At 42.8% G+C, this 23634-nt stretch overlaps 2 protein-coding genes across 3 annotated transcripts in view; one reads left to right on the forward strand and one right to left on the reverse strand.

The window, feature by feature from the left end:
* sigirr (single immunoglobulin and toll-interleukin 1 receptor (TIR) domain) lies at positions 1 to 11798 on the forward strand. The gene is made up of 10 exons (XM_026175656.1): positions 1 to 270; positions 1768 to 2031; positions 2263 to 2470; positions 2562 to 2689; positions 3783 to 3923; positions 4012 to 4155; positions 8726 to 8828; positions 9034 to 9184; positions 9835 to 10012; positions 10444 to 11798. The coding sequence occupies exons 1-10, from the start codon at positions 201 to 203 to the stop codon at positions 10611 to 10613; spliced, it is 1557 nt and encodes a 518-aa protein (XP_026031441.1). The 5' UTR covers positions 1 to 200; the 3' UTR covers positions 10614 to 11798.
* pkp3a (plakophilin 3a) overlaps positions 11397 to 23634 on the reverse strand; it is a 17629-nt gene continuing 5391 nt past the window's right edge. For both annotated transcript variants that reach the window (XM_026175605.1, XM_026175604.1), the window contains 12 exons: positions 19709 to 19800; positions 18547 to 19292; positions 17509 to 17623; positions 16865 to 17069; positions 15894 to 16095; positions 15501 to 15618; positions 14906 to 15067; positions 14632 to 14811; positions 13818 to 13974; positions 13441 to 13636; positions 13242 to 13329; positions 11397 to 12423 (listed from right to left, as the gene is read on the reverse strand). In XM_026175605.1, coding sequence (XP_026031390.1) covers positions 12382 to 12423; positions 13242 to 13329; positions 13441 to 13636; positions 13818 to 13974; positions 14632 to 14811; positions 14906 to 15067; positions 15501 to 15618; positions 15894 to 16095; positions 16865 to 17069; positions 17509 to 17623; positions 18547 to 19292; positions 19709 to 19800 — 2303 coding nt within the window. In that variant the 3' untranslated portion in view covers positions 11397 to 12381. The remainder of the gene's footprint in view (positions 12424 to 13241; positions 13330 to 13440; positions 13637 to 13817; positions 13975 to 14631; positions 14812 to 14905; positions 15068 to 15500; positions 15619 to 15893; positions 16096 to 16864; positions 17070 to 17508; positions 17624 to 18546; positions 19293 to 19708; positions 19801 to 23634) is intronic.

Raw genomic sequence — 23634 nt, forward strand, 5'->3', positions numbered from 1 at the left:
AATCGGCAGGAGAGCTTCAGGTTTTTCCAGGTGCAGTTAGTGAACCGCAAGGCTGTCGTTTGCATATCCGCCTCGACTCTGTTTGTAACCATATAATAAGCCAGGAAAGTTGTGGTTTAGTGATGTAGTTAAACAGAAAACTCTGCACTCGGTTCAGTGTTCACCTGAGGACGGAGGAAGAGGGAAACAGCTGCCCGCTCATGGCTGTGATTTTAGTGGCTTTCACTTTGATGTGCTCCGGGTTATGGGACAGAGGTTTACTCGCAGTCGGTAAGGGTGTTATTTACTTATCACTTTTTAAGGGCAGGTTTAGAGTTTGCTTGGAGCACCTGCTTAACAGCTCCACAGCTGGGAGCTGTGGCTGTATTCAATGTATTCATTGTGGATGCGTTTTTATTATAAACTATTTATCGCGGTCATAGATGCTGATGAGTATGCTAAACAACCAGGTCAATGCACATGTGGTCACTGCGTGCACGCATGTCAGTGTCACGCAGTCACATGCTGTTGCCCGGCAACAAGACCAGAAACGGACTTTAGACCCGGACGGGTTGAAAGAAAAACAGAGAAGAAAAGGAGGAAAAGTCAAAAGGAGGAGCGAATATTTGTTGGTTTTTCCTTAACGTCACAATGTGCGCATGCGCTGACCAACTTGACCGACAGGTTAGGATTTAATAGAGCAGCAGCTGACATTAGTTTATCCGATGTGTTTAATTTGGTAAGGCTCATTTGTTTACACTGAATACGCTGTTGTTTTTCTTGATTATTATTATTATTATTGTTTGAATCTATTATAATCTAAGTCAGGGAAACACTCCTTTGCTCATCGTCTTCATGGGTGAAAGTGTAAACAACTTCACCCTCATACATCATTAACCTCTTACTCCAGGCCCTAAAAACTACACAGTGTCGTGTCGCTCCACAGAGTCTGTGCAAGCTGCTTGTATGCACAGACTGTATGCAAAATGTTTCTTTAAAAGGAAGTAAAGCCAGTTTCGGGGGATTTTGGCCTGCATCCATTTGATCATACCGCATGCATCAGGGGTAGATTTGTGCTAATACTGTAGCCTTATTACATTGTGGTTTGTTTATGGGCCAAAATAACATAAATCCCATTCATACTAGATTGTTGGGCATCTGATTCAGTTTTTAGTGATGCAACAGTGCGTGGTGTCATGTTACCTTACATAACATGATACCTGATCAGGAAAAAACAGGGGATAAAGGAGGAAAAAAAACAGTATTGACCATCCTGATCATGTTTTGTATGCTTTGTGGTCTCATTTCAGGAAGCTGCTCTCAAGTCACTGCTATGTCCAGTGTAGAACAAATGGTTCCTCAAAAATCCTCAATTCCCTCGGCTATTTGATCACTTAACCCTGACAGGATCATTTAGATTAATTTTTCCATGATTGCTAGTTTTTAAACAGTTCTCCTTGTTAATCCTATTAATTTATTTTATTTATATTTTTTATTTAACTTCATTGTTTGTTGATCTGTGTCTTCTACTGGAACAATGTTTGTGAGTAGTGTTTAAAGAGTGTAGGCTGTGTGAATTTGACTGTTAAATAGGTTGTCTGGGTAAGATGCAAACTAACTGCCCTTTTGGGGATTCATAAAATTAATTGAATCTAGATGTAAATATAAATATTAAGTCTTTCAATACTTTGAGGTGTAGCCTACAGATTTTATCTTAGGGATATAAATGCACTGACACGGACTGAATACTCTGTCCTAAGTAAACCTCTGTATTTCTTCTCTACGAAGGTCAAACTTGCGTGGATGAGAGTAGATTTAAAGAACAGGCGGCATTTGTCGGGCATCCATATCAACTACAGTGCCCTCTGAAGATTGTTCAGAGCACATCTCAAACACAGCTGACCTGGCAAAAGGACTGCGTGCAGCTCCCTACAAATGAGAGCAAAATCTACCTGGACTTTAATAGCCTAAATTTGGAAGACCAAGGAAATTACACCTGTATGCAACAGAGCAACAGCACGGTCACATTTACTGTGCGTCTCCTAGTTAAAGGTAAAGTAATGTTTCAGTGTGCTAGAGTAATTAAGTTATTTCGAAATCAATGAGCTGCTGTAGAGTTTGTGTGTGGATTTGAAGGGGTTAATTGAATGGATATACCTGCAAACAGGTATTTTGTTTCAGCATGCCTTCTAGTAACAGGCTCAGGTGCTACCTGGCATGAAGGCCCCTATTGTCTGGAGATCTTGCAGTGAACATGGATAACAGCTGTGTGTCTTTACACAGAGTCTCAGTGCTCCAAGGCTCCAGAATTTAAACCTAACGGGGGCTCGACAACACTCTGGGAAAATGTGGGATCCACTGTGAAACTGAACTGCACTGCTCTCCTCTTCTGGGACCCAGCAGAGAAGCAATGTGACACCACGTTGCAGTGGAGTAAAGATGGTCATCCCCTCAATAACCACACACTTTCCTCGCTGAACACATCATCATGGTGATTTGAAGCCGTTGAATATTAGCTTGGCGAAAGTTAATAATGTACCTGTGTTTAGACCTGTGCTTAATCTTCTGTCTAACTATATCAGGTCTCCCGGTGCCAACCAGCTGATGGTAAATAGCTTCCTAGTGATCACCCTCAGAGAGCTGAAAGATTTTGGGCTGTACAGCTGCACAGTGAGGAACATTTCTGCTGACTTCAGTCTGAAGAATCTAGGTAAAAATAAAAAAACAAACAAGTTTCTCAAATAGGAGTTGAGGCTATTCAGGATACATAATGGGTCTATTTTCCATATTTAAACATATTCTTTAAATACTAACTATTTAACGGAGAAATTCCATCTACTCAGCTAAGGGTGTTTTCTTTTAAATGGGGTTCTTTGAAATTTTGATCCACAGTCAGTGGGTTACTTCCAGTGGATGGCATTAGGCTTTGCATGTACTGCTCTGGACACAGTCGGCAGCTAAAAGAAGTTAGTTTAAGCGTACACTATATTTTCAGCCCTTTCCCTGCAAACTTAAATATTAAAGACTAACTAAAGTGCTTACACAGGACCATCAAACTCAACAAACACAGGAATCTGACTTGATATGCTTGTGTAGCTCTGTCTTGATTGAATAATTTTTGATAATGAATTAGTTCAGGTCCAGACTGATGCTTTAAAGCACTATAGTCACATATTATGTGAGCAGTAACTACTTTTTTTTACATGGTAAGAATAAAATAAAAAAATGGGGCAGGGATAGCTCAGTAGGTAGAGTGGTGCCCCCATGATTAGTAGGTCGGGGGTTCAAATCCACTGAAAGGCTACGCTAAGGTACCCCTGAGCAAGGTATCATCCTTACACACTGCTCCCCGGGTGCCTAATGGCTGCCCATTGCTTCACTGGGTGAATGGATTAAATGCAGAGAGGAATTTCCCCACGGGGATCAATAAAGTATACATTATTGTTATTTAAAAAAAAAAACAAAGACTGGGAAAGAAACTATTTCTGTGCAGTTGTGGTCAGACATTCACATATACTCTATAAATATAATGGTAATTTTGTTCTTTTAATTCTTTGAGCTGTTCTTTTTCCGGGGTGGAATAATTATATAGCATACATCTTTAATCATTTAAATTGAAAAAACTGTGCTTTTTTTTTTATCTTGGATTTTCCTCCAAAAGTTTACTTGCTGTCTATGCTGTATATTAAAAATTGTGCCACAATATATGTTGTATAATATAAAATCTTTTAATTGGAGTATTACCTTTATATTCTCCATTGATTTCCATTGATTTTCCTTTTGCTTCTGGTATCTATGTCCAGGCAGCCCCAGTCACACAGGTGCCGTGATTGCAGCTGTCATCCTCCTCCTGTTCCTGGCTTTAGCTGCTGTCATTTACTCGAGGTGCCACCTGAACATCAAACTCTGGTACAAGAACTCGTATGGAGACTATGAACTCAATGGTGAGACCTCTCTTGAATTTAAATTAAGTTGCCGCACTGATATTTTTGTATTAACAACACCTGGATGTTTGTGTCTGAACCTTTTCAGATGGGAAATTATATGATGCCTATATCTCATATGTGAATAATGACTATGACAGGAAGTTTGTCAACTTCGTACTCAAACCTCACCTGGAAAATATAAATGGGTACAAAGTGCACCTCAATGACAACGATATACTACCTGGTGCAGGTATGATTATATTCCCACACTGCAGCGCTACTATTGCTTCTGTGTTGCTTCCCTCATTCATGCCTGCTTCATGATCAGCATATATAATTTTAAGTAACCCACTGAAATGAACAATCATGAAAAACATCATTTTTATAGGACACTCTGAATCAGTAATTTTCAGAACCACATCAGAGCAATAACTTCTTCACAAGTTTATCAGTCTCTCACATCGTTGTGCAAGAATTTCGTCTCACTCTTTGTTGCTTTAGTTCATTGAAGTTTGTGAGTATTCGTCTATGCACAGCTGGGGCATTGTAGCACCTTTATTCTTTTCTTTTTCAAGCTTTCTCTTGTATATTTACCGCTGTGCCTGTTGCATGACCCAATTTCATACCAGGCTTTAGCTTTCAGACAGATTGCCCCATATGTGACTAGATATGGTTAAAGTGCTGAAAGCCAGCACTCTGTATAAACCATAGAAAATCAGTTGTCCCAGTCAGAAAAAGACCAAAAATATAGGTCTCACTCTCTGTCAGATTGCCTGTCACACCTGTAGACAGAGTGAGAGTTAATGTATAACAGCTGTCTTTGACTGTCTGAGTTCACATCTTTCAGGAATGTGTGAAATTGAAGAAGTCAAATTCATCTTTAACCTCCTAGGACCCGGTGTCCACATATGTGGACATCACGTTTTGGGTTGTCTAGACCAAAATACAAAATTTTGCTCTACAAGGGCCTGATATCCACTTACGAGGACATTATACTGCCACTGTTCTATTGAAATTTTAAACAAATATCCTCATATGTGCATCTCATTTTTGTCAGGAACAAAAATCAGGTAAAACAAAAAAAAATCTGGCAATTCTTTGTTTTTACACTCATCAGGTCCCAATATGCCCAAATATCAAAGAGAAATTAAAAATGCATGCCATGGAAGAGTTCGGGTCTTAGGAGGTTAACTACACTCAGGCCATACAGTGTTACAATAGTTAGAAATGTTAGAAATGAAACAGAAAAGGTTTATGAGTTCAAATCCACTGGTCAGCTCTCTGTGCTAGCCTTGCCAGCCTCTTAGTCACTAAACTCCAGCACCATTGGTCAACTCAGAGACCACAAGGTGCCCAGGTTCTGTAGCTGCAAAACAAGCGCAAATCACAGCCCGTCACCACCGTGCTTCACAGTTGGTATGAGGTGTTTGTGCTAATATGCTATGTTTGGTATTCACTATATTTGGTGCTTTGTGTCATGGCCAAACATTTCCACTTTGGTCTTGGCCGTCACAGATCATTGTTCCAGAAGTCTTGTGGTTTGCTAAGATGCAACTTTTCAAACATTCCAAACAAGCCACACTTTGTCAGTCTTTTTCTATTTGTACTGTTGTAACTCCATCCATCCATCCATTTTCATCCGCTTTGTCCGGGGCCGGGTCGCAGGGGCAGCAGCCTAAGCAAAGAGGCCCAGACCTCCCTCTCCCCAGCCACCTCCTCCAGCTTATCCGGGGGAATACCAAGGCGTTCCCAGGCAAGCCGAGAGATATAATCTCTCCAGCGTGTCCTGGGTCTGCCCCGGGGCCTCCTCCCGGTGGGACATGCCTGGAACACCTCACCCAGGAGGCGCCCAGGGGGCATCCTTGTCAGATGCCCGAACCACCTCAGCTGGCTCCTTTCGATGTGGAGCAGCAGCTGCTCTACTCTGAGCCCCTCCCGGATGGCCGAACTTCTCACCCTATCTCTAAGGGAGAGGCCAGCCACCCTTCGGAGGAAGCTCATTTCTGCCGCTTGTATCCGCGATCTCGTTCTTTCGGTCACTACCCACAGCTCGTGGCCATAGGTGAGGGTAGGGACGTAGATCGACCGGTAAATTGAGAGCTTCGCTTTTACACTCAGCTCCCTCTTCACCACGACGGACCGGTGCAGCGTCCGCATTACTGCAGCTGCAGCCCCAATCCGTCTGTCGATCTCTGGCTCCCTTCTCCCATCACTCGCGAACAAGACCCCGAGATACTTGAACTCCTCCACTTGGGGCAGGAACTCATCCCCGACCCGGAGTGGGCACTCCACCCTTTTCCGGCTGAGAACCATGGCCTCAGATTTGGAGGTGCTGATCCTCATTCCCGCTGCTTCACACTCGGCTGTGAACCGCTCCAGTGTGAGCTGGAGGCCCTCACCCGATGAAGCCAACAGAACCACATCATCTGCAAAAATCAGAGATGAGATTCTGAGGCCACCAAAGCGAAAGCCCTCCGCCACTTGGCTGCGCCTAGAAATCCTGTCCATAAAAATTATGAACAGAACCGGAGACAAAGGGCAGCCCTGGCGGAGCCCATCACCCACCGGGAACGAGTCCGACTTATTGCCGGCAATGCGAACCAAGCTCTTGCAACGGTTGTATAGGGATCGAATGGCCCGTAGCAATGGGCCAGACACCCCATACTCCCGCAACACCTCCCACAGGACACCCCGAGGGACACGGTCGAATGCCTTCTCCAAGTCCACAAAACACATGTAGACTGGTTGGGCAAACTCCCATGCACCCTCAAGTATCCTGGAGAGGATAAAGAGCTGGTCCAGTGTTCCGCGACCAGGACGAAAACCGCATTGTTCCTCCTGTATCCGAGGTTCGACTAACGGACGAACTCTCCTTTCCAGCACCCTGGCATAGACTTTCCCAGGGAGGCTGAGGAGTGTGATCCCCCTGTAGTTGGAACACACCCTCCGGTCCCCTTTCTTGAAGATGGGGACCACCACCCCGGTCTGCCAGTCCACAGGTACTGCCCCTGATCTCCACGCAACATTCCAGAGGCGTGTCAACCAGGACAGCCCTACAACGTCCAGAGCCTTCAGGAACTCGGGGCGGACCTCATCAACACCAGGGGCTCTGCCACCAAGGAGTTGTTTAACTGCCTCAGTGACCTCGCCCCCGGAAATTGGCGGGTCATTCCCCTCATCCCCAGACTCTGCTTCCTCCTCGGAAGACGTGTCAGTGGGATTAAGGAGGTCCTCGAAGTATTCCTTCCACCGCCTGACAATTTTCTCAGTCGACGTCAGCAGCGCTCCGCCAGCACTATACACAGTGCAGGTAGAGCACCGCTTTCCCCTCCTGAGACGTCTGACGGTTTGCCAGAATCTCTTCGAGGCAGCCCGAAAGTCTTTTTCCATGGCCTCTCCGAACTCCTCCCACACCCGAGTTTTTGCTTCAGCCACTGCCCGAGCCGCATTCCGCTTGGCCTGTCGATACCTGTCGGCTGCCTCCGGAGTCCCACAGGCTAACCAAGCCCGATAGGACTCCTTCTTCAGCCTGGTGGCTCCCTTCACCTCTGGTGTCCACCATTTGGTTCGGGGATTACCACCACGGCAGGCACCAACCACCTTGCGGCCGCAGCTCAATGCAGCAGCTTCGGCAATGGAGACGCTGAACATGGTCCATTCGGACTCAATGTCCCCAGTCTCCCTCGGAATGCTGTTGAAGCTCTGCCGGAGGTGTGCGTTGAAGATCTCGCGGACTGGGGCCTCTGCTAGACGTGCACCAGGTCTGTCCAGCGTCTTCCCCCGCCACCTGATCCAACTCACCACCAGGTGGTGATCAGTTGACAGCTCAGCCCCTCTCTTTACCCGAGTGTCCAGAACATATGGTCGCAGGTCTGCTGATACGATTACAAAATCGATCATCGACCTACGGCCTAGAGCATCCTGGTGCCACGTGCACTTATGGACACTCTTATGTTCGAACAGGGTGTTCGTTATGGCCAAACTGTGATTAGCACAGAAGTCCAATAACAGAGCACCGCTCGGGTTCAGATCAGGGAGGCCGTTCCTCCCAATCACGCCCCTCCAGGTCTCGCTGTCGTTACCCACGTGAGCAGCACCCCCCCCCCAGGGACTCTAAGAAGGCTGGGTACTCTGAACTGCCACTCGGCGCATAAGCGCAGATGACAGTCAGGACCCGTTCCCCGACCCTAAGGCGCAGGGAACAAACCCTCTCGTCCACCGGGAAAAACCCCAACGTACCGGCAGCAAGCCGAGGGGATATTAGAATACCCACCCCAGCCCGCCGCCTCTCACCAGGGGCAACTCCAGACTGAGACAGAGTCCAGCCTCTCTCCAGGAGACTGGTTCCAGAGCCCAAGCCATGCGTAGAGGTGAGCCCGACTATATCTAGCCGGTACCTCTCAACCTCACGCACTAACTCAGGCTCCTTCCCCACCAGAGAGGTGACATTCCATGTCCCTATTGCCAGTCTTGGCAGCCGGGGGTCAGTCCACCAGGGCCTCCGCTCCTGGCCGCCAATGCACCCGACCCCTATGGCGCCTCCTGCGGGTGGCGCCTCCTGCGGGTGGTGGGCCTGCGGGAGCATGGGTCGATAAGGTAGCGATTCAAGGAGGGGCTGTTGTAACTTTAACCTTTAATATGCTGACTGAGGCCTGCAAAGTCTGAGATGCAGCTCTTCTACTTTTATAGAGGTAGCAGCACATGGCTGCTACTTACCCTCCTAATGTTTATGGAAACAGTAAGAGTGTTCTTAATATTCTGCACTGATTCGTGTAAAAAACATTAATTTTTGCCTTTTTAATTGCACCATCTGTTTTCAGATCCTTCTGCAGAGCTCCTAATGAACATCAGTCGCTCTCGGCGCCTCATCGTGCTGCTCTCTTTTGCTTACCTTGAACAGGACTGGTGTTCCAGTAACTTCAGGTAGGACGGAATACACAGAAATATCACTATTTAAACTTTGCTTTATAAATAAAAATGATATTGAATTTATATAGCAAACAGCCAAGTTATGAAAGTGTGAAAGCAAATGTAATAATTTGTGTATTAGTACATCGTACCACTTGAGGGCAGAATTGCTCCAATATGCAGTGTCCTATGTTTAACTGGAGCTCTGTGTATTTTTTAGACAAGGCCTCCTGCACTTGTTGGAGTTGTGTCAGCAGCCCATCTTCATCTTGTTGGATGCTCAGTATAAGCGCATGAGGCCAGAGTTCAAACAGCTGCTTAGTGAGCACCAGCACTGCCTCACCATACTTACCTGGAGACACAACTCTGTGGTAATACTCCAGCCATATGTTGTTTCCTTGCTAATATGATGGATAGTTTCGACTGACATTATCCGAAGGACACTGTGGGTGTGGTAGATTTGATTGGTTGTCACGATGTTTAGGTTTAAAATGTGGGGAATGATTGGTTTGCATTTGTACATGCCATTACATTTTCAACTGTAGCACTGCCCACTTCAAACCAGGGAAAACCAGGAAGAGGAGACAATAACAGAGAGTAACAGTGCAGATAGAAATCTGTCAGTTACAAGTCAGAAGATTTTTGTGTTCTTCTACGTTCTCAAAAGTTTATTGGAAGGTTCAAGGCTAGAATAATAATAGTGATAAAGCTAGTGTTTATTTTACAGGACCCCCCCCCCCCCCCCCCCCCCCCCAAGAAGATCTGAATTATCACTAAGTTAGCTTGTAAAAGTGACTGCCACAGTCATGCATTTTCACATATTTTTCTCAGTCTTTCATAAAAGTTGAAACATCTTTGTTTTCACTTTGCTATCATGCATTATTGATATCAAAAATGAGCAGCTTTATCAATTCAAAATGAAATGAAAACTATAGCATTGCACTTTAGAAGGTTCGTTTGACTTTGTAGCAGCTTGCTGGGACGAATGTTATTTGGTGTCTTTGTGCTTGTGTTTGCACAGACGCCTTCATCTGTCTTCTGGAAAGAGCTAGCTTTAGCAATGCCTCGCAGTGTTGTCTTCCACAAGGAGTCTGCTGGTGACCCTCAGACATTGCTGGAGGATGACAAAGACCCGATGCTGACCCTTCAGCCGGACTACCTGAACTGCCGTTCAGATACGGACCCTGCCGGTGATCTGGGTAAGAGGTGCAGTCTAGGTTTTGTGTGAGAAACACACACAAAAATGTTAAAATTTTAATATCTGGAAAAAATACTGAGGCAAGCATTCACATGTTTAACAAGCACCTGTTAATGACTTTGATCCAATAATGCAAATCATCAACTATTCAGCAGTTCTTGTACTTGTTGTCACAAGAGTGCAACATAAAATGTTCCAGCCTTCATACAAGTCTCAACCTGAAAGACTTAAAAAAAAAAAAAAAACACGTCAGAGTCGAAACTCTCTTCATTTCACTTAGTTAGTTCCCAATTTGAATAAACAAATACTGACTAAGCTATAGTTAATACTTAACTTCATAACTAAGGCATTATATCACAATGGTCTTTCACATATTTACTTTTCATTTCACTATTGACATTTTGCATCGCTCTCCTTCTCTCTGTGTCGCAGGTCTTCGCCTCCCTGTCTACAAAGCTTTGTCCTGCAAAGCTCCAGTTCTCCCCGCTGCAACCAGCTCAGCAGCTGAGCCAAAACCCTCTGACATCGACATCTCGGACCTGGGATCACGCAACTACGCAGCACGCTCAGACTTCTACTGCCTGGTCGCTGAGGACATCTGATTCACACTCCTTTCTAAAACTCGACGCTCTGTAGAGATCGCTGTCGGCACGTCTTTTCTTTGTTTTCTCCATCGTGTAGCCAACTGTTTCCATTCTGTACAATGTGTTATTAAAATCAGTGTGTTGCTTTCTGTTTCTACATGCCATAGATGATTTTTAGCATTTTTACATTTCATACTGATGTGTAACATACTTTGTGAGAAATTGTCTGAAGTATTTCAGGGAAGTAAGTGTAATTAAGAGTGTGTGTACAATAAATATTTTATTAATTGCCAATTTACCCTGTTGATCTTTATTTTAGTCTCCAACAAAAGACAGTGTAATGACGGTGTCTTAAGGATTTTCTTTTTTAATTTATAAGCACTCGATCTTCCTTTTATAGTTGGCAGTAAACAAATAGTTGGCAAAGACATAAAAACATACACATGACAGATCAGATATCAGTCCAGAGAATCCAGGGAATATGCTTTTTTTCCTAGTCAGGTGAAGGAACGGGACTCCCACACAATAGGATTGTTTAGCTGGAAGCTTTGCACGTACTGGAAATCAATCACAAGGTTTTCTTCCTTTGTAAACGTTGATGTTCTCTCTCCTCATGGAGGTCCTGCACTGAGGTAAGAGCCTAAATAAGGGTGCAGCAGGGAAGGTCTGGTATTGTTCCTGTCTGAGCAGGAACAAATATGCAAACAGGGTGTGGCTGGCATTTTACAGTGTTGGTGTGAGTCTGTTTCGGCAGCAAATGGTGCTGTGCGCACACGCTAAAGAAACGCAAACAAAATGTCATTTCATTTCCAAATGTTTCTCTTTATTAGATGTTAAATATGCAGATGACACCTCTGCAAAAAGAATCAAACAAAGTGTCTTCTACTGCACACACAGAAACACAAGGTTACCATTTATGCCACTGAGCAGCAACTGCTGCAGTTCAGGGATTTAATTTTTATACAATAGACTTTGCAAAATAGATTTACTGCACAATGGATCCAGGTTTGAAAGACGTTTACATCTACAATTTGCCACAGCTAATAGCTAAAATGACAAATACTTGGTTTCATCTGTCCTGCAACAAGTAATCAAGCCACCCCAGCATTAAGCACACACCATTAATTACAACAGAAAAACAGTGATTACAATAACAACATTGCATAAGAATAGAAATATGTATAAACAAAATTCCACATTGAATGACACCCCCCCCTTAAGCTAATTTATTTACATCCAAATTTCTATAAATCTATGGTTTACATTCAAATATAACAGACATCATCTATCTGAAAACTACGAGTACAAAGGACTGCTGTCTATAAAACACACACATGTCATTTCGATGCAAAAGAAAAAGCAATATTTACAAAAACAAGGCTATCTTGCATCTGAACCGTAAACGAGAGAGACAAAACAGGGAGTTTTGTTAAAACCTAAGGCACAAGTGTCCATCAGATTGTCCATCAACTGCTTTAAAACCTCTGTGACAGAAAATAAATCCCTGATTATACATAAAACGCATACAGTGATCTAACAAAGAGAGTAAATGCTTAAGGTGCAAATATGTGTATTAGAATCCATAAATTCTTGCACTGCATTGATGCCACTGACATTTCCTTTGGATGGATCCTCTGTTACTTGTGTATTGATATCCATAACATAAATGATTGCAGGTAAAGACAGAGCAGATGTTACTGTGGTATAGATTTCTGCCACTGAGTGCTGGTAGACTTCAGGATTGTTCGCTGTTGTAGAATTGAATTTGTCCCAAGTTACCTCAGCTTTAGATCAATAGCGTTGATTGATACTGTTTTGTGAATCCTTTCTGTAGCACAAAAGGTACAAACAAGATGTTATGATATTAAATATACTTCAAAACACAGAAAAACAACCTGCCGTGATCTTAAGATCATGTTTAATCTGTGCTCTTGTACTTACAATATTATGCAAAATGTAAAGTAACGCAATGGAGTGCGTATCTGATTAATAAAATGAAAACTCTAATCAAAGCCAACATTAAATCATGTTTCCTGTTGTGTGAACAAGTTCATGAAGAAACAAGCTGTACGCCACACCTATGGGTGGGACAAGCTGCGATCTGCAGAAGGCAGTAAAATTACCTTATCCTTCTCAAGCCCTGAACCTGCCTGACTGGATATGTTCGCGCGCGTGTGTGTGTGTGTGTGTGTGTGTGTGTGTGTGTGTGTGTGTGTGTGTGTGTGTGTGTGTGTGTTTAAAGAGTAGCAGTGTGAGGTGTTAAACGTGTCATCTAACAGAGAGTTTTGCAGAGAATGAACAGAGTTTGTCATAGAATTCCCGTCACTCTCACTCTTTCACACTCAGACATAATGTGCATGTACACACAAATGCACACAAGCTGATAAGAATGAGGGTGGGGCGGCGAGAAAAGAAACTGTTTTCAATGAATATTCACTTTTGTGTGGACAGGTCAGGAAACTCTTTAAAAGGATTTTTTTTAAGTGTCAAAAGCTTGGAAAAAAATAGTAAACTGAAAATGGAAAGATTGGTGTTTGTCTAAATATATGAGGAATAGAAGGAAATTAGATGCTCTATCTTTGATATATTATTGATTTTTTATTGCATGTCATGATTAGAAGTGCAGAGCTCAAAGCCATCTCTTACCGATTGGTACTGTCTGTGCAGCTTCTTGTAATGATACATGTTGGACAGAACTGTGGCTGCTGCTGTGGATGCCTTATTTTTTTCAAGGCTAGAAAAATATTTCATCCAAGGTTATTAAATGATACAAATGACTTCACACACAAAATTTTGGATAGCAACATTAAAATTGAACATCAGGAGTCTGGAAAAATGTTCCAACCTGCTGGTTCGTGTGTCGTGGATGCTTATCAGTTTTAGCAGGCCATCAAATTGGGCGATGTCTCTGGCTGCACTCATGCTGCCAGTCACCAGGTTATTGAAAACACCGCAGATGTTGACCACCGATTCGCTGGAGGGAAACTTCTGATTTCCATCCATAGGCAGTTTATCCACCAGTGTGTTCACAGTCTTTTTGGCTAAATAAACCGATACAAATTACACATCTTATAAAAAGAAATGTGAAAATCAATTTTGACAATCCACTAATTCTTAAAATTTTGCAAAGACAACAGTTTAGGGTTTTATATTCTGTGTCTTAGAGACATCAACATTTCTACAGAAGGGGAAGAGAAAAAAAAAAAAAAAAAGAAGACTGACCCATGTCGTCTTTATCGTCGGTATGGCGGGAAAGGTTTCGTAGGAAACCTGTGAGCGAACGCAGCTCTGCATCTTTGGCAGAACGAGGTACCATGTCTATGATGGTTGGCACCATGCGTTCTTTGTCCAAAGCCATATCGCTCAGCACCGCAGGCCACTACAAGTTAAAGAGACAGAGCAATTAATGTATGAGATGGACTAATTATAGCCAATTATCAAACAACCTTTGTAAACTTTGCATTGTTAGAGATCTTTTATACCGAGTCCTTCATCTCTGTGTTGCTTGTGCTTTGATTTGTGATGATGTTATCACTGTGTTACTCAGCACTTCCTTGTAATATGTGTAATGTCCGTAACTGTGATGTCTTTTTTTCCAGTTGTAGTTGTATTTCCCCGAGAGCGGGCACAAGACAAAAAATGTAACTACGGCTGACATTAGTCCCTTATCCGGACAGTTTGGCCTTGTATGTACCAGCGACTCCTTTGGAAACATTTTTAATGGAATTAGCGGAAAAAGCAGTTTTGGCTTTCTCTGTGTTACAGTGCATCCAAGAAAACTTTATTTCATTTTGGTGAGTGAAATTCGACTGTTTTACTTTTCTTTTAGGTAATTGGACCTTATTAAGATAAGATGTACTCCATTTGTCTTTGATCTCTGAACGTCTTTATTACATTAAACACAACAAACTCTTTATTAATGCAACTTGTATTCCCACCACTCTGGGATGCTGGGTGATGCCACTGTAGCTGTTTACATCTTTTATATACAGCGTATGGTTACTACATTTGAATCCCTGATGAATTTGCTGCTCACCCTTTTGTCTCCAGCTGTGATGTTCTGCAGTGCTCCAGCAGCTGCTTCGCGGGTGTTACTGTTGATTTCGCATTTTTTCAGCAATTCATGGTACACCTTCAAAATATCAGGATGCCAGAGCCAGTCCATACCATTTGGCATTTTGGCAACTTGACTTAAAATTTGAAACTGCTTCTTTTTCTGTCAGTCAAAGAAATACAGGAGAAGGCAGAATTAAGATGTGCAGGATGGTCTATGTGCACTTGCTAATGGAGCGGTTCTCACGCGTGCTTACAGTTTTGGTTTTTCGGCTCTGAGGTGTAAAGCAGCCGATGGATTCGCCCAGCCCATTGTCCTGATCTCTGTTTGGTTCAATGCGGGCTAAAACAGAAGATGGAAGTTCGCTGTAGAGCTGGTAGGAGAGGTTCCTCAAGATACACACTGAATTCTCCACCCCCTAGAACAGACATACACACATCCAGACAAATAAGTACACAAAGGAAATTAGGCCTGTGTATCATTTTGGACAAAAAAACAAAACAAAAAAAACAACATATATAATATACTGCAACTCAAGTTGTCTTAGGGGAAACTAGACTGTAGGCGTTAAAAACAACAACAACAAAAACAAGCCTCTAAGAGGTCACTTATCAAACCAACTTGAGCACTATATATATAGTTTAAAAAAGAGATAAAAAGAAGGGTTTCACCTGGAGGACCAGGGTTTGAATCCCACATGAACGCCAACGTCAACACTGACTTACTTTTAGTGCTATTGAAGCATGTGACAGTGCCTCGCCTCCTCTGGTAGGAGGGGCTTATTAAAAAAAATGTATATTTTATTTTTTGCCTTCTCTGGATTTCTCCTTATTTTTTAGCTATTCTCCCACCTTTTCATCGGCTCTGTTTGTTTTGAGGCAGGCCTTGATGTAGTTCACCAAAGACTCCACAATTCCAGTTGTTTCTCTCATCGACCGGCGGGTCTTTTCGTTCACGGAGCTCAAATTCCTAAGAACACAGAAAATAAGCAAGTGATTTCAGAGAACTTCTTCAGGTCAGATTGAGTGTTGTGCACATATAGATTACAGGACTCCTGGCACCAATGCATTAACAGAATAGAGTCAAAGGTAACTGGAGGCTGGAGTAATCAGCAAAAAAAGCGCTGGGTGTGAAAAAACAAGCTTGCCAAATGCAAATGCAGTCATGGGAAAGGAAAAGCATACGCATACATTTTAATCAATCATGTAGCAGCTGCAGACGCAAGACACATAAATGAGGTGCACCTGAGGCATCCTGTGGCGTTGCAGAAGATTTCTGTCTCGGAAGGGGACTCAGGAGGGATTTCTGTGTCTGAATCGGTATGCGCAGTCCGACCCATCTCGTTTTTCGAGAGGGGGACGAGGATCTTTTGAGCAAGTGTATGAAGTGTCGCTTTGGCTAGTTTCTCCTTAAGGTTTTCTTTGGATGAAAGGTTCCAAAAGATACCTGCACGAATACGGACAAATAAAAACTGGCATTTAGGCATACTATTGCTTCTTTTTTTTGTCATCAGCTTTTCTCAAATATGATTTCAGGATGTTTTTATTGATTGAGTTCAAGAAGTATGGCAACAGTTAACCAAAAAATTGGGGGAAACTATGTTTTTTCAGGCCAGCAGTGAGTTAAATGAACATTAACCAATTTAAAATGATTTCACAGTAATTATTTAACCTACCATAGCTTAGCAGAAATATCCCCCCCCCAAAAAACACATGCCATTAAAATAAAATATCCATTTGAGGATTACATTGTGCTCCATGAATCAAAAACCTGTCATCTGCTGTCACATTTTGGAAGCCCACTGATGTTAATAAGTACAGGTAAAAGTTATTCCCTATGCCAAGGCGTTTTACTTAGCACTCTGTGTTGTGGCTTAAAGGACAAAAGTGACAAGGTCTTGTCTCATCAAAGGGGGCGGCTGACATACTGCTGCTTCAAGGGCCCACACAGCTCCCATCCTCACCTACACAGTCTATAGACATGACAGCAGTTCCCCATCCAACTCTCTGTGTATTCAGACACGCCCCATGCCTTGCAAATCTCCACGGTGTGCTCTCGTTTGTTTGAACAATATCAATTTCAAAGACTGCTCTTTTTGACAATCTGATCACTTTAAATCCACACACTGACTTGAACCAATCTGTAGCCACTTCCTCTTGTGGGAAAGCTCCAAAACAATATTCTAGGTGCTTCTCTGGTGCATGCGTTGCAATACCTGTGATGTTTTTGCGGAGCTCGTCATCGTTCTCCTCAAGCGCCTTGACGAGCTCTTGGATGCCATCCTTATCGATCAGGGCCGACTTGTTTTCCTGGTTCTCGTAGATGATGTTGCGTGTGGCACCAGTGGCGTAGCGCCGTACTTCTGGGTCTTGGCTGTTGAACAGCTGCACCAAATCACCAATGCCACCCAGTTGACGCACCTAAAGAGGGAAGGAAAAAACAGTTGGGCATTTGGGTATTTATACAATCTCTAGGACTGTAGGACTGGGACAGGGACCTAAATGAAATTATAAAAACTGAGAGTTGCTTCAATGTGAAACAATGTGAAAGGGTCATTTAATTCTTGAAAAAGTCAGAAAATTCCTTTTAAAAATTATTTTTGGAGAAGTTAAATCTGCCGACAAGAGATTGCCGCACTATCTCAAGTTAAGAAATGGAGAAGAAGAAGAAAAAGTAGAAGAAGAACTAGGACACACCAGAACCGAAGCCCCAGCTTATATAAAGTCACCAGAAGAGGAGAAACATCTATCAGTGGATGCTGGCACTTGAAGGAAAACAACTTTCATGAATGAGTTTCTTAATAGCACAGAGGAAAGAACTGAAGGAATTGTAACCATGAGTTTAATCAGTGCAAAGTACCAGGTTTTTAGAGTCTTTGTCATTGTAACACTGATGCTGGATGTATGCGGCACCCAGGGCCTGCAGGCTGGGATCTTCCTCTGTCAGGTACTGCACTGCTGTTTGCATGTCCAACCTGACAAAGAAGCAAATAAACAAATTCAACACAGGAACTTAAAAAAACACTTTATTACATGACTTCCCTGCTGTTATGTTTGGTAGCACACAAAGAGACAGCTATTCGCAGGCGGTTTGTTACTTGTGTGCAAAATTGTGTTGTTGAACTTCTTCCAAATCGCACAGTGTGCTGCAAATCAGCTCGCCCTAACCACACGCTGTGGGATGTGTGAAATGTGAAGCTTGACACTGAGCTGCCACACCCGAAACCAGTCCTGCCACTATGGAGCCACCTCCCAATCCACAGCTCTTAGGAAACTCACTTTTCACATTGCACACTCCCCTTGTGAACTTAGTGACACATGAAATTTACGGTACATTGGTTCATCACCTTCACTAAGAACGTCAGTGACAAATACAACAAACTGAGTCATGAGGATGACTAGAGAGAGGAGTGGAGAACCACCTCTGTTAAAGGACTGCTTCCAAATTGATCAATACGCCTCTGAGCTCATCAATTCCTTTCATCAGCACTTAAATGTTTTTTTTTCTAAAGGTTGTGTGACATCACACTCATGCCAGTTTTCTTCATGCTAGCGTTGCTTTCTTTGCTTTCCGTTTTCTCTTTGACAGAAAAAAATGATGGGCTGAAGCTGAAGACCTGTATACAGTACACACACTAAACTATACTGAATTCTTAGAAAGACCAATCACTGTTCTGTTTTTCTAGGATTCTAGAATTCCTCTTACCCAACATCATTGGTTGTTGAGGTTGATGATGTTGATGACTGATAAAACCTGACCTATCAAATGTAAATATGGGCATTTTTCCAGACACTGACCTGCACCACATCATACAGTTATCACAAACTTCAGTACAGTACAGGAAAATCAGTGCTACCAATGAAAACACTGATCCTATGAATGTGAAAAGCTTCTCACCCGCTCAGGTTGCCCATGCTGGCTCCCAACTCCATCTGCCCGTCGTAGATGTCCATGCCCCTGCCCACACTCTGCATGCTCTTCACCGACATGGCACGGGACATGGTGCCTTGACGCTGCATCCTTAGGTTCCCCTGGGAGCCAGACATCGTGGACATCATGAACCCTCCGTCCACAGTGTCTCCACCTCCCCCGTAGACGCTCCCACCTGACGTCTGCTGCATGGTTCCAGACATGGAGCCCACGCTCATCCGGTTACGGTTTGTAATCCTGCTGATGGTGCGGTGGGCCGGGCCTTTGAAGGACTGCTGTTGGACAATCTCTGTCCCACCTGCTGGCACCCCTCCGCCACGGGAAAGAGTGCCGCTTAGAGATCGGCGCATGGTTGACTGAAAGCCCGAGCTGCCTCCTCCTTGCATCATCTGGCTGGTGTAGCCATTGACCGCGCTCTGAGCATACGAGCGACCATAGGTGGCGTCACGTTCGGAGACTAAACTGCCAGCATCACTGTTGTCGACACCCCAGCCCCTCATTTGCATTGGCATTGGCTGCATTGAATGCGTAGAGATTTCTGGGTCCATTCGTTTCATGGTCCCCATGCGCATTTCTTCTTGATAAAAACCCCCACCACCCCCACCAACAGCATAACCTGGACCTCCACTCCTCATACTCATCCTCTGAAGGCCAGCCATGTCTGGGGCAGCAGAACGGCTGCTGAAGCCTGACCTTTGAGACAGTTGCGGACCCTGAGGGTGGAGAGAGGAGTTACTGTTACAAACAGATGTGTAAAGAGAGTTACTCAATATATTTCACTGAACTGTAAGTTTGGATGAATCAAAAATATTTCTAAATCTATTCAGGGGACTGTTACGGAAACAAAGGCGAGGACACTGACGTGCATTAATCAGCCAGCGTCTTTCGAATTTAATCACTAAGATTGAGGAATCTAGTGAGTGGACAAGAAAACTCAGAGCTGATCTAATCACAGCCTACTGTGAAATACCACACACGCTGTGTCCTACGTGACATGTCAGCAAAGCCATCAGCTTTTTTAAGATGGGAGCTTCCAGCTAATATAACGTCTGGTGTTAGATTAAAGACTCAGTTTAATCATTTGTGTGTGTGAATATTGGGCTGAAAAAGTGAGAAACACTCCACTCACGATTGTTCTGGAACCAGAGTACATGAAGGATGATTTAGAGCTGAAACTTGGGTTATGGGTGTTATATTTCACTGACGATGAACCACCGTAATCTGAAAAGAAGCAAAAAAAAAATTTAAAAAAAAAAAAATGTAATCCACCATTTGTCAGTGAATAACACATAATTACAACACATTAAAATATATTTATACACATTACAACTGCTGTATATAATTATGGTGTTTTGGAGCAGTCTTTATACAACACGTCTCATTCACACAACCACTTGTTTCTAAAAGCTTTTTCTATCCTCTACCTCCTGAGCTACAGTCACAAAAATGTTTTATAGAACCTTTATAATAATAAATAATAATCATTCTGTTTTATACAGAAACGTAAGCGATTTCTTGGTGACTAACGTCTCTGTTAAACCGCTGTTCCACCAAGTCAGGTAAGGAATCAGTAATTTGAGAGATTTATGACTTAACAGCTCGTCTTTAGCCTAACCCTACTGCTACTAGTGTCAAAGAAAATCCCTTCTAAACAGGTCTGGACAAAAATGGAACAATGACAGCAGGAAGTGATTGGACTACAAAAATAGTTGAAAAAGTTCCCTTTTTTTCTTAAGAAACACTCTCCCATTTTTCAAAAAGGGAAGTTCATTTATACAGTACTTTCATTCTGAAAGTTGAATCAACTGCTGACTGTATTCTTGCAACTTCTAAGAGGCCAAGTGTGATTAAAAAAGAAGTTCAAAGAAGATATTGCATGTCATAAAAAAGGCACTTTTAGGGTGGGATCAATCGCAGACGAAAATCCCACAATAAGGTGTGCCTCTTTAATTTACAACAATGTTTTACATGAAAGACATTTCTGTCTAAATAGCCGGTGTCGTGTTGCGCCGAAGCCCAAAGGTTTGATTTCACACGGTGTGTTGCAGCAGGACCTGACCAGTCAGCAGGGCCGATGTCTCCGGTTACCTGTCCTACATACAAAGACATTTGCAGGTTTCTGTCAGCAAACACAGAGTATGCGAATGTTTTTTTGCTCTCCGTCCAGACTCAAATGGCAAGTGGTGACTCCACTAGCAGCCATGGAGCAAGCTATTTACAGTGTAAGCAGGCTTACAGTTTGTCGACCCACATATCTAAGCTGAGAGGGGAATATGTCAGTGACAAAACTATGTTAATTATAAAGTAGCATCTATGGGTGTAATTATGTTTATGTGATTTAGAATCCCTTCCCAAGAAATTAATTCTGCAGCCTGTAATTTACTGAAACACAAAATAGAGCCATGACTTATTGGAGAATCATTAGTTTTGCAAGGATTTGGTCATAAATGTTGACCTTCTGGTGGCTGTAGGGAAAATGTAATTTAAGGGATATTTATGTGTTTATTACACTTGATTGGGATCAAAATGGTGACCAGAATGTGTCATTTATAAAATAAAATTTCAAAACTGAGGTAGTGGCAGAGGGACATTTATTAATATTATGTAACAGTCTATGGACTTGTTTACAGGCTGGACTACTAACATGTCATAAAACAGTAACTAGCTGCCAGTTTTCAAACTGTGATGTCTTCAACTCACCTTTTGAATGATCTAAAATGAGGTTCAAGCTAATGATTTGTATTAAACCCGCTCATTCTGATTCAGAGTAGTTTTAACGCCTCTCCCATAACACTATTTATTTCCGCCTGGCTGCACTTCATACAATGAGGTGGTAAACTTGCAGAGATCGTTCATGTAAGCAGAAGTACATATACAAATAAAAGTACAGACAGAAATGTTGTGCTATAAAGGCAAAGGAGAGCTCTTTAGAAGGCATTTCTACCAACTCTTTTTGCCTGCTAAATGAATCTCATTTTAATGTTAATATCATAAGAAAATAATATTAACACACGGTACTACAAATTTTATTACAACTTAAATTCTAATGAAAGGACTCAGCTTGAACATCTGTTATGCAGAGAAAAAGAGAATTAAAAGAAAATTATCACAATACATAAGATATAAATTATAAGTTTGTTTTTTGCCTCTTTGATCTCTTTGAGTGTCAGAAGCACAGGTGATGGACACACCAATAGGACTGCCTTTTATGTGCTATTGTTAAGCTCCATTTAGGTTCATTTTGGTTTGGTTTGATGTTTGAAGGCGTGTGGTGACATGAAACTATAACTCCCCTAAAACGTCTTAAACTGGGGGAAAAAAACCAATCTCATTTAGCAAAATGTTAGGAGTATAAGGTAGAGATGTTTGTGTTTAAATTAAGGCAGTAAAAGAAAAATGCTGTCAGAGAAACACAGACTCAAGTCACGTACCTGAAAAGTCTACTTAAGTACAGTAAAGATGTATTTTCATTACTTCCCACATCAAAGACAAATGATGTGAAATGCATCATCTGACTGCTCACAGTCAGAGATGTCTCATCAGAGATGTTTCAGTGTATCTGAAACATGTCTATATAAGGTATATCCGTTCTTTATGACATCATACTGATCCAAGAGCAAAAAAACTGTACAAAACCTGAGCTTCTGGCTTGTAGACATTATTTTTTCAAAAAAAAATCAGGTTTGTGTGTTTTTGTTGCCATGCATTGTATCTTAGTGTACTTAACATGCATGTTTCTGCTGAACCTGAGCGGTTTTACACCTACCATATATGTAAAGAAAGGTGGGCTGGACCGCCCTTTATGCTACTTTATTGCATACCACAGGTATAAAAACCAGACTGACACATTCTCGGGCCTGACCCCTGTTCTACCTTGACTACGCCCAACACACCTGAGAGCAACAGCCGTTACAACACACCCCCTGAAAAGTCCTTCAGCGAGGAAACTTTTTTTCCCTTCCTCTGCTGCCACTCAAAAAAAATGTACTTTGATCACCAAGCCAGGACTCCTTGTAAATATTTCCTTTTTCACCCTCGCTTTCTGCTGAGACTTGTCCACATACAGCTTGAACACTGTTCACTCACTGTCATAAATGCATAGCTGCAGCAGTTTTTAGAATTGGGACGAAGTAGAAAAAACATTCCTTGCAGAATCCATGAACCAGAAACCATGTGCAAACACTTACGCATTCATAATGAACTTTTCTAAAACCGCAAACCACTGAAACAGCAGCATTCCCTGTTGTGTGGTAAGGAATGTGCCTCTTGTAGATGCTTTCAGAAGATGATTAATATGAAGTCACAGTTAATGACAATAAGTATTCTTCCAAGCTAAACCCAGGGCAAAGAATGGCACACAGAAACGCAGGCAATGACATATTTATCCGACATGTATGTTTCTGCAGCTGAACACAGCATGAACGTCATGTTCTCTCCGCTGAAGCAGGCGAGTAAAGGCTCAGGTAAACAAAGACCCAAGCCGTCAAGCTCCTCTGCCGTCTCCTCGCAGTTTGGTCGCACACAGAAAATTATGGAGTGCAAAGGTATGCACGGGATGATATACTTTATGGTCACTTTGGGCGAGATATGCTTTGGCCTCAAATGCCACTGGCATGTAGCTTCATGCATCAGTCACGTGTGCAGTCATGAGGTTTAAGAGCAGACACAGGCCATGACAAGACTGTGAGCATGAGTAGCTCAGCTCTTTCACTGAAGTCTTATCATAAACTTTGATGTAACTACTGATCATACTAATTCCCAGCGCTTCAGTATTGCCTTTCATTCCCCTTGTGGGAGTGTTGTCACTGCTTACATAACAGTCCCACCTTGACTTTGACTGCGTGTCAACATGCCTCCGACGGACCAGTTATGATAATGTATCAACTGTGAACGAGCCCCTCTGGTATCTCTTGAACCCACCTACCTTTAAGCCAAGCACTACCTGAAACCTAATCCCACGGGTGGGGAGAGGGGGGAGAGGTTTTCACCTTAGTCTGCTATCAGTGAAGTTCATGAAAGGAGCACTTGTTCGGGCTTGTTACACATTAACCGTTT

Source organism: Astatotilapia calliptera, chromosome 7 (assembly GCF_900246225.1).
Source record: "Astatotilapia calliptera chromosome 7, fAstCal1.2, whole genome shotgun sequence".
NCBI lineage: Eukaryota > Metazoa > Chordata > Actinopteri > Cichliformes > Cichlidae > Astatotilapia > Astatotilapia calliptera.